Here is an 11586-nt window from a genome sequence, read left to right as displayed (position 1 = left end):
GTTCGCCGCCGTTTACCCCTTCCACCTCCCTTGATTTGCTCTTTTGATTGGGGTCCAGGAATGCAGGAATAAAAAAAAAAAAAAAAAACCCAAAAAAAAAAAAAAAAAAACACACCAAAAAAAAGCGGAAAAAAAAACCACACAAAAAAAACTGGAGCTCGCATCCACCCTCTCCAAGCTGCTGCCTCCTTCTTTCCTCTTTTTTTTTTTTTTTTTTTCCCAATTCAAGTGTTAAGCAGAACCAGGTTGCTTTCAAGAATGTATTTGATGCAATTGTACACAAGAACAGGCTCCATTCATTCCCTCCCTCTCCCCCGGCTAGCCCCGGCTTTATCCCCCTTTTCCCCATCTCCATCCCCGGGATCCCGGCACCGGGCAGAGGTGGGGAGGCTGGAGCCGAGCCCCGGAGCTGCGGAAGGCGGAGGGGAGGGAAGGGAAGAGGGGGGTCCCCGGGGGTGTTGCCGGCCGGCTGGGAAGGGGGGGACCCCCGCTTTCTCCCTCCCTGCGCCCCCCGGTCCTGGCTCCCGCACGGCTTTTGTTAGTGGCGGGGCCGGTGCGGGGCCGGGGCCGCTTTGCTGAGGGGGTCTCCTACCTGCTCTCAGCTCCATGCGGGACGGGCGCGGGGCCGGCGCGGTGGGTGCGTGCTCGGAGGTCCCCGGGCGGGCAGGCAGTGGTCCCGCACACCGGCCCGGGACCGCGGCTCCCATTTGCCGCTCCGAGCCCTCTCGCCTCTTCTCCTCCCCGCACACAGAGCCGAGAGCCCGGTCCCGGGGGGGCACAGAGGGAACGGGAGGGAGGGGGGTCCGGAGAGGGGAGGAGGGGGGACGGGGCGAAGTTTGGCGGAGAGGCTCCGCTGGCGGGGCCGGGGCCGTGGTGGGGGTGTGGGTGGCGTGGGGTGCCAGCTTGCCCCCTTTCTTCCCCCGGGGCAGCGGGGAGGAGCGGCGGAGGGATGGGGCCGGCCGGTGCGCGGAGGGTGGCGGCGGGGGATGGGGGTCCCGGGCTCTCCGCTGGCACGGCCGGTCCCCTCCCCTCCGGCGGAGAGAGGGGGTCCGGGGGGGGGGGCGCGGACCCCCGCCCGAGCTCGAGGTCCCGCAGCGCGGGGAGTGCTGCCCCGCCGGGACGGCGGCAGGTGAGCGGTGGGGCGGGGGAGAGCGGCGGGGTCCCGGTGGCACAGCCGGAGCCCCTCGGAGCGGCGGCGGCTCAGCCCCGGGGGGACCCTCCGTCCCAGGGAGGGGTCTCGCTCCTCCCAGTGCCCCCCGTCCCGCACGGCCACGCGGGGACGGGGAGGGACCCCCTCCCCACACCAGCCTCATCCCTCCGGGTGCCAGAGACGCTTCCTTCCCAATTATCCTCCCCCGTTAGGACGAACTCCGTCCCGGCGACCGCGGGGCCCTTGGTGCATACCGCGACGTTCCCCACAGCCCACGCGGGGTGGGTGGGTGGGGTAGGTGTGGGAGACGTGGGGAGACCCCCAGGACCGAGGGAGCCGCTGCTGGAGGGGAGGGGGGCGACCCGCCAGCCAGAGCCCCTCGTCCCTTCCCCTCGTGCCCCACAGCCACGAGTGGGTGCTGCCGCAGGGGCTCTCTCAGCGGGGAGGGGAACGTCCTGGCTCCCCAAAAAAAGCTTTGTTTAAAACAAAGGCGCTAGGAGCGCCGGGAAGGGCCGGGAGGTAGCAGGCGGATTCGCTTCCACTCCAGACCCCGGCCTTGGCCGGGTCCAAGCCCTCCCTGCAGGATCGCATCCTCCCGGCTTTCTCCGGGACGCAGGGTGCCCTGCTCAGACCGCACCCTTTTCCCCAGATCCACCGGAGACCCGGCAGTGTGTTTGAGGGGTCTGCCCGACATGGGACCAGCCCTTCCCACCCCCCGGCCGTAGGACAAGGTATCTGGTTTCCCCCCGAGCCAACAGCTCCTACCAGCAGCACTGGAGCAGTTGGGAAAAGCTGCCAGCCCGTCCCCGGGGGTGTCCTGCCTGCAGAGGCAGCGGGGCTGCCCCTCACTGCCCTTTCCCCTCCCCTAAGTCCAGCATTGCGCTTGCACTCTGGGGGAGTTTTTCAGCCACCACAGCTCACGCTGGGCCAACACCTGAGAAAGGAGAGGAGGAGGGTAATGCAGACCAGCAGATGTGGCTCCTGCCTTCCCAGGCTCCTGTGCCAGCCAGTGGTGGAGCCCCTTCCCAGGCCCCTGTGCCAGCCAGTGGTGGAGCCCCTTCGCCAGGACAAAGTGGGCACATGTCAAACCACTGGTAAGACTCATCCAGCCTCATCCTCCTCTCCCACCTTCTCCTCCTTGCCCAGTGCCCACAGCGGCTCCGCTGGGTGAGGCCCTGCCCGCCCTGCCCTTGGGGGCCTCGTCACGGGGCAGCTGAGCTCACCTCCGTGCCCCGGTCCCCCCACGGCCAGCCCAGCCTCCCACTGCTGACCTTTGCGGCCAGCAGCCCGGAGGAGGGAGGCGCAGCGGGGCCAGACCCAGAAATGCCGGGTTTAGTCCCAAACTGCCCGCAAGGCGAGGGCTGGGAGGCACAGGCAGTGCCCAGCTCCTTGGGGACACCCCTGGGGCGCAGTCAGGGGCACGGAGCAGCCGTCTGGCTCGACATGTCCCCTCCTGCCGGGCTGGCAGCAGGAGCCCAGCTGTGGCCGTCTGTCTCCCTGGGCAAGGGCGCTGTGCCATGTGCCGGGAAGAGAGCTGGAGGAGTGAGAAGGAGGCTGGGAGACATCCCCAAGCCTGCCAGGGCGCGAGGGAAGAGCCCATCACCACCCCTGGGTGAGCTCCCCAACCCTGGTGAGAGACCTGGGTGGGCGCAGCTCAGCCCGGCGGTGCCAGAGCCCCCCGAGGGGCTGCCAGGTTCTTGTTGCCACGTCCAGTCTGTTCCCTCGTCGGTGCTGAAGGGAGGAGGAGGGAGGGGTGGCCTGGCTCTGGCCCCCGCTGAGGTGTGTGTGTCACGACCACAGCCAGCTGCGTCCTCTCCGCAGCCCCATAAAGCACCCGGCCCTGAGGCCAGAGCCCCTCCTGGGGACGCTGCTCCAGAGGAGCCCGGCAGCTCTGCCAGAGCTGGAGCGGACGCTCGCACAAAATCCCGTCCTCCTCCTCCTCCTGGGAGGAAGGGAGGCAGCCAGGGCTCACCCTAGGGGCAGAGGAGCCAGATCCAGCTGGACTCTGAGCCCAGGCCAAGGCAGGCCTGGGAGACCCCAGAGTGCCGAGCTCGGCTCAGCCTTCCACACGTGGCTTGGCCCCCCAGAGCCCCCCTGAAGGTCGGGGGTTGTGTACCTGGAGGGGACACATCACCGAGGGTCCCAAATCCCGGATACAAGCCATGGGAGTGAGGCACACCTGGGAGGGGAGAGAGGAAGAGGAGAGGCTGTGAGCACATCCTGGAAGGTGGCAGCCACAGAAAAGGGGCTCTGCACCTCCTGCCCTTACTCCCCCCCATCAGGTGCCAGCAGTGGGGCCCCTCCGAGCCACTGAGCCCAGGAGGAGGGACTTGGGAAGCGGCTGCTCTGGCAGCGGGCAGGAGCCAGCTGGAGGACCCTGCTGTGAGCACGACTCAAGTTCCTCACAGACACATCCCCCGGGCTCCCTCGAGGCCAAGAGCCCAGAGCCCGGCGCTCTGGGCTGGCTGCGAGCATGGGCGGCTGCAGGAGCCTGTGCCACATCCTGGGAAGTGCTCCTGGCCATCCTGGAGCAAGCTGGGCTAATGGGAGGTGTCTGGGCCCATGGTAGGGTGGTGGGACTGGGGGGGCTTTAAGGTCCCTTCCAACACAAACCATTCTGGGATTCTATGGACAACCCATGGATATACCTGGCCAGCCCAGAATTTATAGCATCCCCTCCCACTGCAGAATCCTGGGGACACCCCCAAAATCCACCCCTGGAAGTGTTCCAGGCCATGTTGGACAGAGCTTGGAGCAACTGGGTCTAGTGGAAGGTGTCCCTGCCCATGGCAGGGAGGTGTGACTGGATGGAGCTTAAGGTCCCTTCCAACCAAAACGACTCCAGGATTCCATGATTCTCTGGGATGCACAGCCAGCAGCATCTGCAGGATGGAGAGAGACCACTAACCATTAACCACTGCATGTGGGAGCAGCATCCTGCCCCCGGGAGGCAGGGATAAAAAAACCCCCGGGAACCCGGGGAGCACCGGAGCAGCTACGGGAAGCTGTATTCCTTCCTGGGAAGCACCTGGAATGTGGGAAGAGGAGAAGGGACCGGGTGGAGCGGGCGATGCTGCGGGAGGGCAGCCCCGCCTGGGATGCTGCAGGGAATGAAGCGGGGGCCAAGGGGCTGGGGAGAACAGGGAAGGAGCGACCCCGGGGGAGCCCCGGGACGGGTGGGGAAGGCCCGGGAAGGACCCAGCGCGGGGAGCGGCGCCGAGGGGTTCGTCGAAGCCCCATTGGTCGAGCCGCACGTCACTCCGAGCGCCGACCAATAGCGAGTCGGGAGAGGGCGGGACCTGCAGCCCCCGGTAGCAGCTGGGCTCTTCCCTCCCGCGCGCCGGTCACGTGGTGCTCTCGCGCCGTGTCGTCACGCGCGCCCCCGGCGCGGGCCAATCGGGACACGGCGGGGTCGGGGCCGAGTGGCACTCCCAGCCAATGGGGAGGCGGCGGGCGCAAGGCGGGCGCGGGAAGCCGGGAAGGCACCGGCGGGGGTGAAGCGGCCGGAACCACCAGGAGGGGTTGGAGTGGGGGGGGGAGCGGGCGAGACCACTACGAGTTCGCTAGGGAGGGCGGGGGGCTGCGGGGCGAGAAGGGGGGAAACCAAAAACAGTGGGGAAGGGAGGGGGACGGTGAGGCCGCGGGAGCAATCTGGGGACGTGGCCTAGCTCTCAGGCGCCAGCGGGGGGCGTGGTCTCACCGGGGGCGGGGCCTGGCGGACGTGGCCCGAAGCCCCCACGTGCTCGCCCGGTGCCATGAAATGTGTCATCGCGGGCGGCAACGTCAGAGGTGAGCAGGGGGCACGGGGCGGTGGGGGGGTCCCCCAGGCCCTGCCTCATCCCTCCCTACTCACCCTCTCTTTCCCAGTGCTGGGCCGAGCCGTGCACTCCCTGTCCCGCATCGGCGACGAGTTGTACCTGGAGCCCACGGAGAAGGGGGTACGGAGCAGCTGGAGGGGAGCTGGGGGGGGCACCCGTGCCCTCTTCAGTCCCTTCAGGCAGTGCCAACACTCTGTGTGTGTGTTACCAGCTGTCCCTGCGCGCTGTCAACTCCTCCCGCTCTGCCTTCGTCTCCTTCCTCTTTGCCCCCCTCTTCTTCCAGCTGTACGAGCCGGGCGGCCCCACACCCGACACCGAGCGCTTCCGATGCAAAGTCCACATGAAGGTGCGGACCCCCTGCCCAGGCACCCCCTCCCGAGCAACCCGTTGTTCTCGGGCAGGTGACAGTCCCTGTATCCATATCCCCTGCCCACAGTCCTTCCTGGGCGTGTTCCGCTCGCTGCCCTCGCTGGAGAAGTCGGTGGGGAAATGCCTCATCCTGCTCAAGCCCCGCACCAGCCGCCTGGTCCTGCAGCTCCACTGCAAGTATGGTGAGTGCCAGGGGGGTGACACAGCACTGAGGACATGCTGGCACCGTGTGCTGCCCTGCTGAGCCTGTGTCCCCACTGCCAGGTGTCACCAAGACACATAACCTGGCCTTCCAGGAGTGTGAACGACTGCAGGCCGTGTTCAACACCCAGCACTGCTCCAGCCGCCTCTGTGCCCCAGCACGGTGAGGGGGGGACAAGGGGACACCACGGGGATGGCACTGGGGGTGGCATAGGGTGTGGGGGTGGCACTGGGGTGGGCAGAGGGGGATGAGGGCGGAAGGAAGGAGGGATCCCGGCTGGCCCTGTGGGATTTGGGGTGCTTATGTGCCCCCCTTGCCTACCCCCTGTGCCCCCAGTGTGCTGGCAGACGCTGTGGTCCATTTCCCCCCGACGCTGGCTGAGGTGACGCTGGGGACTGGCCCTGGGGGCAAGATCAGCCTCCGGAACTATGTGGAGGACGAAGCAGGTGAGTCGTGTGGGCTGAAGTAGCCCCTTGCCCGCCCTGGGGTGCCCTCACAGCCCCCTCACCCACCTCCTCCTCCCATCAGAGCTGAGCAAGATGATGGTGACGGAGCTGTGGCTGGCTGAGGACGAGTTCCAGTCAGTGATCGTGTCCCCGGGCTCCCACATCACCTTCTGCCTCAAGGAATTTCGGGTGAGTCCCTCTGGGTTCCCTCGGCCCCTGTGTCACCCTCCAGCCCCCCTCACCCCCCTCTTTGTCCCCAGGGGCTGTTGACCTTTGCTGAGGCCTCCAACCTGCTCCTCACCATCTCCTTTGATGAGCCTGGCAGGTAGGAGTGGGTGCTGTCCCCCCCACCCTGTGCCAGCCCTGCCCTCAGCCCCTCTGTGCCCCCAGGCCGGTGATCTTCACCCTGGATGACACCGTGCTGGAGGTTCACCTGGTGCTGGCCACCCTCTCCGACCTGGAAAGCAGCTCTCTCCCCCCCCCCACCAACGGGTGAGTTCCACATGAACCCCCCTCAGCTGCCAACAGCAGGGACCAGAGTGAACATTCCCAGCCCTGCCCCTGTCTCCTCACTCCCTCCCCATCAGCGTGTCCCACCTGCCCACCCCTGCCGACAACCTCGCCGATGACCTCGAGTCCTACATGGTTGCCCTGGAAACCAGTGGCTGTGAGGGGGCATCGGGGGGACCCCCCAGCCACACCTTCCCCCTGTGCACCCCCCGGGACCCTGAGGAGCAGGAGGAGGAGGAGGAGGAGGAGGAGGACAGAGCTGTGCCAGGGACACCCCCTCACAAGAAGGTCTGGGATGGGTGTGCTTGGGGGCAGGGGGTGGTCACAGCCCACTCCTGACCCTCTCCCTTTCTCCCCACAGTTCCGCTCCCTGTTTTTTGGCTCGGTGCTGACACCGGGGGGACCCGGCCTGGCTCCCACCCAGGAGGTGCTGGCGGAGGACAGCGATGGAGAATGTTGAGCCCCGAGCCACTGCCACCCCCCCAGCATCCAGCCACCAGCACAGGCACCCCCCAGTGACCCGATTCATTACAAGTTTATTCCCAAAAAAATTCCTCCTGCCCCCCCTCCGCTGCCACCCCAGGGCTGGGCTCCGGGCTCCCCCCTCGCCCCAGCACTCCCTGCCCTGGCACTGGACTTGCTTTGGTGGAGCGTGGCTCAAAGAGGCGGGGAACAGGATCCTCCAAATAAAAAAACTTGAGTCGAAACAAAAGCGACCTGATTTTGTGTGTGTGTGTGTGGGTGTGGGGAGGGGAGGGGGACAGGGTGTGGGTGAGCAGCACCCCAGCCGGGGCGGGAGGCGGCTCCTACGGCTCATTTCTTGGCTTTGGCAGAGTTTCGGGGGGGGGTGACGGGGCGCCCGGCAGGGTTCAGCCCACTGAACTGCCCGTACTTGCCCTTGCTCTTGTCAGCTGGCTTCAGGATCTGGGGGGCAAAGGGGAGAAATGGGTCAGGGGGGAAAGAAATGGGTCAGAAAGGGGTGAGGGGGGGAGAGAAATGCAGGAGGGGAGGGAGAGAAATGGGCGAAGAAGGGGCTTCACACCATCCCACCCCAGCGCCCCACTCCCCTTCTGCCCCCAGGGCAGAACGCCTCGGCGCCCTCCGCTTTCCTCCCGGCCCCCCCAGCAGGAATTGGGGGTGTCCTCCCCCTGCCCAGCCCACCTGGAAGGAGCACATGAGGGTCTCATCCACACTCATCATGGCGCCCGCATTGTCAAACTCGCCGCAGTAGTTGGGGGCCGAGAACAGGGTGACGAGCTGGCGCTTGGCGAAGAACTCGTAGCCATCCTCCACCACCTGCATAAGGGGAGCACATCCTGAGCAGCCACTGGCAGAAAACCACCCCCTGGGGCAAATAACCACCCCCCTGGGACCACCATCCAACCTCAGGGGCAAACAGCCACCCCCTAGGGGCAAATATTCACCTCCTCAGGGTGAATGAATATCCACTCCCCTAGGGTGAACACCCAGCCACTCAGGGCAAATTCCCACTTCCAGCCCCAGGGCAAAATATCCAGGCTCCCAGGGCAAGTATTTCCCCCTCTGGGGCGAATACTCACTCCCCTGGGGCAAATATCCACCCCCATTGGGCAAATAACCACTCCCCTGGGGCAAAAGTTTGGCTCTCAGGGGGCAAATGCCCACCCCCCCGGGTCAATGTCAGGCAAATTTTTCCCCCTTGGGGCCAATATCCATCTCTACACAAATGCCCAAATCCCAAGGAAAATACCCAAATCCTGGGGTAAACTGCCAGCCTCCTAGGATAAATACCTAAATCCCAGTGCAAATCCCCCCAGGAATCCTGTCTACACACTCCCAACAATCCCCCAAAGGGGAGCAAATCCCCCTCATGTCCCACACCTGGAGTACACACTGCCCTTGGGGGGCAAATCCTTGGGGTACCCACACCTGCTCTATAGCCAACACCCCCTGGGAACCCAAATCCCCGCTCCAGGGGTGCTCCCCAACGTTCTGGGGGTCCCGAAGGTACCTGGTGTGCCCGGCAGATGAGATCCAGGTCGTGCTTGTGCAGGAACTTGGCCACCACCTCGGCACCAAAGGTGAAGGAGACGCCGCGGTCGTTCTCCCCCCAGCCCTGCACGTCCTTGTCGGGGTCAGACCAGAGCAGGTCACAGAGCAGTCCCTGATCCGGGACGTCCGTGGGCCGCATGATCCGCCGGATCTGCTCCATCGACTGCAGGTCTGGGGACAGCCCTGCGGAGAGGGGGCGCCCCCAGAGCTCAGCACAGAGATCCCGCCCCTCCACAGCCCCTCCCAGATCCCTGGAAAGGGGTTTTCTCACCTCCGTGGCAGCAGAAGATCTTCTCATCCACAATGGCGGCGATGGGCAAACAGTTGAAGCAGTCGGTGAAGGTCTTCCAGAGCTTGATGTTGTATCGTCGCTTGCCTGGGGGGGACAGGGAAGATTTGGGGGTGTCCTTGGGAGGGCAATGAGGTGGGTGGCAGGGGGGCACAGGGGGACAGGGTGGGACTGCGTGGAGCGGGTAGTAGGAGGACACAGGGCTGGACAAAGGGGTGACAGGTGGGACACCGGAGTGGCCAGGAGGACATGAGGATGGCAGGGGGACATTGGGATGGCCAGGGGGACAGAGGAGGACAAGAGGACAGGAGGGGATGGTAGGAGGACACAGAAAGGGACAGGAGAATGTGGAGGGGGACAGGAAGACAACGAAGGACAGCAGGACATGGGGTGGGCAGGAGCACAATTAGGGTGATGGATGGGGGACATGGGAGGTCAAGGGGACAAGGAGAGGTGGTAAGAGGACATAGGAGAGTGGGAGGGGGCAGGAGAACTTGGAGGGCAGGAAGACACCGTGTGGGCAGGAGGACATGGGGGAGGTCAGGAGAAGACACGGTGGGAGGGCAGAGGGGGCAGGAGGACTACTCTGATCACAGCTGGGGTGGGACAGCACTGGGACAAGCAGCAGTGAGGGGTGCATTTTGGGGGGACCCAGCCTGGGCACTCACACTCATCGTAGAAGCCGTAGATGCGGTTGATGCTGGCACACTCGTGGTTGCCCCGCAGCAGGAAGAAGTTCTCGGGGTACTTGATCTTGTAGGCGAGCAGGAGACAGATGGTCTCCAGAGACTGCTTGCCCCGGTCCACGTAGTCCCCCAGGAATAGGTAGTTGCTCTCAGGAGGGAAGCCCCCATACTCAAAGAGCCGCAGCAAGTCATAGTACTGCCCGTGGATGTCACCTGAGGTGGGGGACAGGCTGTGAGCGGAACCCCAGCTCCCCACAGCCCCCCTGCCTTCCCGTGGGAAGCGTGGGGCTGTGCAGGACCACCCCCCCCCCCCATCGAGTCCTCACCGCAGATTTTGAGAGGTGCCTCCAGCTCCAGCAGGATGGGCTGGCTCAGGAAGATCTCCCGGGATTTCAGGCACAGCCCCCGGATCTCGTTCTCCGTCAGCTGCACGTTCTTCCCTGGCCGCGACCCTTGGACTGGCCCCCACCCCAGAGAGCAGGGTCAGAGACCCTCAAAGTGCCCCAGGAACCCATCAGCAGCCCACCTCTAGGGGACCCCCTCTGCATCCCCAGCCCATCATGCCGGGATACAGATCCCTTTGGGACTCCCCCCATATCTTCCAGGTTCAGTTCCAATCCCCACACGCCTTGGGGACCCCCCCCGTATCCTCAGGCTCATCGCCAGCGCCCCACACCCCTTAGGGACCCCCCCATATCTCCCAGCCCCCTCCCTGCGGGGTACAGACTCCTCCCATATCCTCCAAGCTCATCTCCAGCCCTCCAAACCCCTTGGGGACGCGCCCCAAACACCACCCGGCCCCGACCCCCCTCCCCAAAAGCACCGCGGCCTAACCCGCCCCCGCCAGGCCTAGGCCGAGGACCCCCACCCCCCCCACTCCGCGGGGCTGAGGCACGGCCCGGGCGGACCCCGGAAGGCGGCCCGGGCGGGTCCCGGAGGGTTCCCCGGGCGGACGGGGGGCAGTCCCGGGAGTCAGGGGGCGGTAGGAACCCCTCACCCTCCAGGAGGCGGCTGATGATGGAGTCGAGGTTGAGCTTCTCGGTGTCCGCCATGGCCGCCCGCGCGCCGCCACGCCCCGCGCGCCCGCCCAGAGCGGCCCCTCCCCTCGCCCGGGGGCGCCCCCTGCCGGCTCGGAGGAGTCACAGCGGCCCCCCCGGTGTCCCCCTCGTCCCGGTGTCCCGATCTCAACCCCGACGGAGATGGGAGACAGCGCAGACACGGAGGGGAGGGGTGCGGGAAGCCACGGCGGTGGCATAGAGGCAGGATGACATTCGTGGAGGTGGGACGTGCGTGGCAGATGGAGAAGCCGGGCAAGGGGACATCCCGGGCTAGGGGGACACGCCGGGAACGGGAATACCCCAGTAAGGGGGGGACATCCCGGGAAAGGGTATAACCCGGGAAAGGGAACACCCCGGGAAAGGGGACGTGAGGGACCATGGGGACTCGTGTCCCACTCCTGGACGCGCAGGGATAGAGTGGGGGAGGCAGCCTCGGGGTAGATGGGAGTCCCCGGGACTGGGGTCCTGGGGACACGGAGGGGACGGGGGGGAAAATGGGCACTCGTATCCTGCTCCTGGGAGCACAGGGATAGGGGCGGAGTGGAGCTGGGGGCAGCCCAGGAGGGACCAGGGCGGGTGGGGGTACCCAGGACTGGGGTTAGGGTGACATGTAGGGGACACAGAGGGACACGAGGGGCACAGAGGGACGCCTGACAGAGCTCGGGGATGTCCCCGCCCCAGGGCCTTGGGGACACCGTCGGGAGCAGCACTGAGCGGTTGCCGGGAGGCTGTTGCCACCCCGGGGACACCCCGAAGGCCGGGCTCCCGCTAGGGACACGGACACGTTTGTGCCACGGCTCGGGAAGGGTGGCAGTGCCAGGGATGGGGTCCTGCCTGTCCCCCTGCCCACAGTGGCTGTGCCATGCCGTGCCACGCTCTCCCACGCCATGCTGTGCCGTGTCATGCCATTCCCTGTATGCCATGCCAAGACATGCCATTCTCCTGTGCCATGCCATGCTATTCCCTGTATTCCGTTCCCTGTGTGCCATGCCGTGCCGTGCCACTGCCCACATGGCATTCCCTGCCA

At 65.8% G+C, this 11586-nt stretch overlaps 2 protein-coding genes across 3 annotated transcripts; one reads left to right on the top strand and one right to left on the bottom strand.

Annotated features, from left to right (window-relative positions):
• Positions 1-4782: 4782 nt before the first annotated feature.
• RAD9A (RAD9 checkpoint clamp component A) lies at positions 4783-7207 on the top strand. 2 transcript variants are annotated; one of them, XM_050336572.1, is made up of 11 exons: positions 4783-4939; positions 5018-5088; positions 5252-5314; positions 5405-5519; positions 5602-5701; positions 5876-5985; positions 6068-6174; positions 6246-6310; positions 6376-6477; positions 6573-6783; positions 6857-7207. In XM_050336572.1, the coding sequence occupies exons 1-11, from the start codon at positions 4906-4908 to the stop codon at positions 6953-6955; spliced, it is 1077 nt and encodes a 358-aa protein (XP_050192529.1). In that variant the 5' UTR covers positions 4783-4905; the 3' UTR covers positions 6956-7207. The 2 variants fall into 2 exon arrangements, with proteins under 2 accessions (XP_050192529.1, XP_050192528.1); XM_050336571.1 differs by having other exon boundaries at positions 5180-5314.
• PPP1CA (protein phosphatase 1 catalytic subunit alpha) lies at positions 7012-10600 on the bottom strand. Its single transcript, XM_050336573.1, has 7 exons — positions 10499-10600; positions 9828-9959; positions 9484-9714; positions 8798-8902; positions 8486-8709; positions 7657-7791; positions 7012-7419 (listed from the first exon to the last, which is right to left on the bottom strand). Exons 1-7 carry the CDS (start codon positions 10551-10553, stop codon positions 7309-7311), a joined length of 993 nt encoding a protein of 330 aa, XP_050192530.1. The 5' UTR covers positions 10554-10600; the 3' UTR covers positions 7012-7308.
• Between the last annotated feature and the right edge of the window lie 986 nt (positions 10601-11586).

The sequence above is a fragment of the Myiozetetes cayanensis genome, unplaced genomic scaffold, assembly GCF_022539395.1.
Source record: "Myiozetetes cayanensis isolate MyiCay16 unplaced genomic scaffold, myiCay2020 scf6-25, whole genome shotgun sequence".
Classification (NCBI taxonomy): Eukaryota; Metazoa; Chordata; class Aves; order Passeriformes; family Tyrannidae; genus Myiozetetes; species Myiozetetes cayanensis.
This window is presented reverse-complemented; position numbering and strand designations above follow the sequence as displayed.

Bases quoted from the DNA above. Each gene is read 5' to 3' on its own strand.
- PPP1CA (XM_050336573.1), bottom strand. From the start codon at position 10,553: ATGGCGGACACCGAGAAGCTCAACCTCGACTCCATCATCAGCCGCCTC. The intron at 9,960-10,498 runs GTGAGGGGTTCC...GGTGGGGGCCAG, and splicing joins CATCAGCCGCCTCCTGGAGG to TCCAAGGGTCGCGGCCAGGG. The intron at 9,715-9,827 runs GTGAGGACTCGA...CCCCCACCTCAG, and splicing joins GGCACCTCTCAAAATCTGCG to GTGACATCCACGGGCAGTAC.
- RAD9A (XM_050336571.1), top strand. From the start codon at position 4,906: ATGAAATGTGTCATCGCGGGCGGCAACGTCAGAG. The intron at 6,175-6,245 runs GTGAGTCCCTCT...CTTTGTCCCCAG, and splicing joins TCTGCCTCAAGGAATTTCGG to GGGCTGTTGACCTTTGCTGA. The intron at 6,478-6,572 runs GTGAGTTCCACA...CCTCCCCATCAG, and splicing joins CTCCCCCCCCCCACCAACGG to CGTGTCCCACCTGCCCACCC.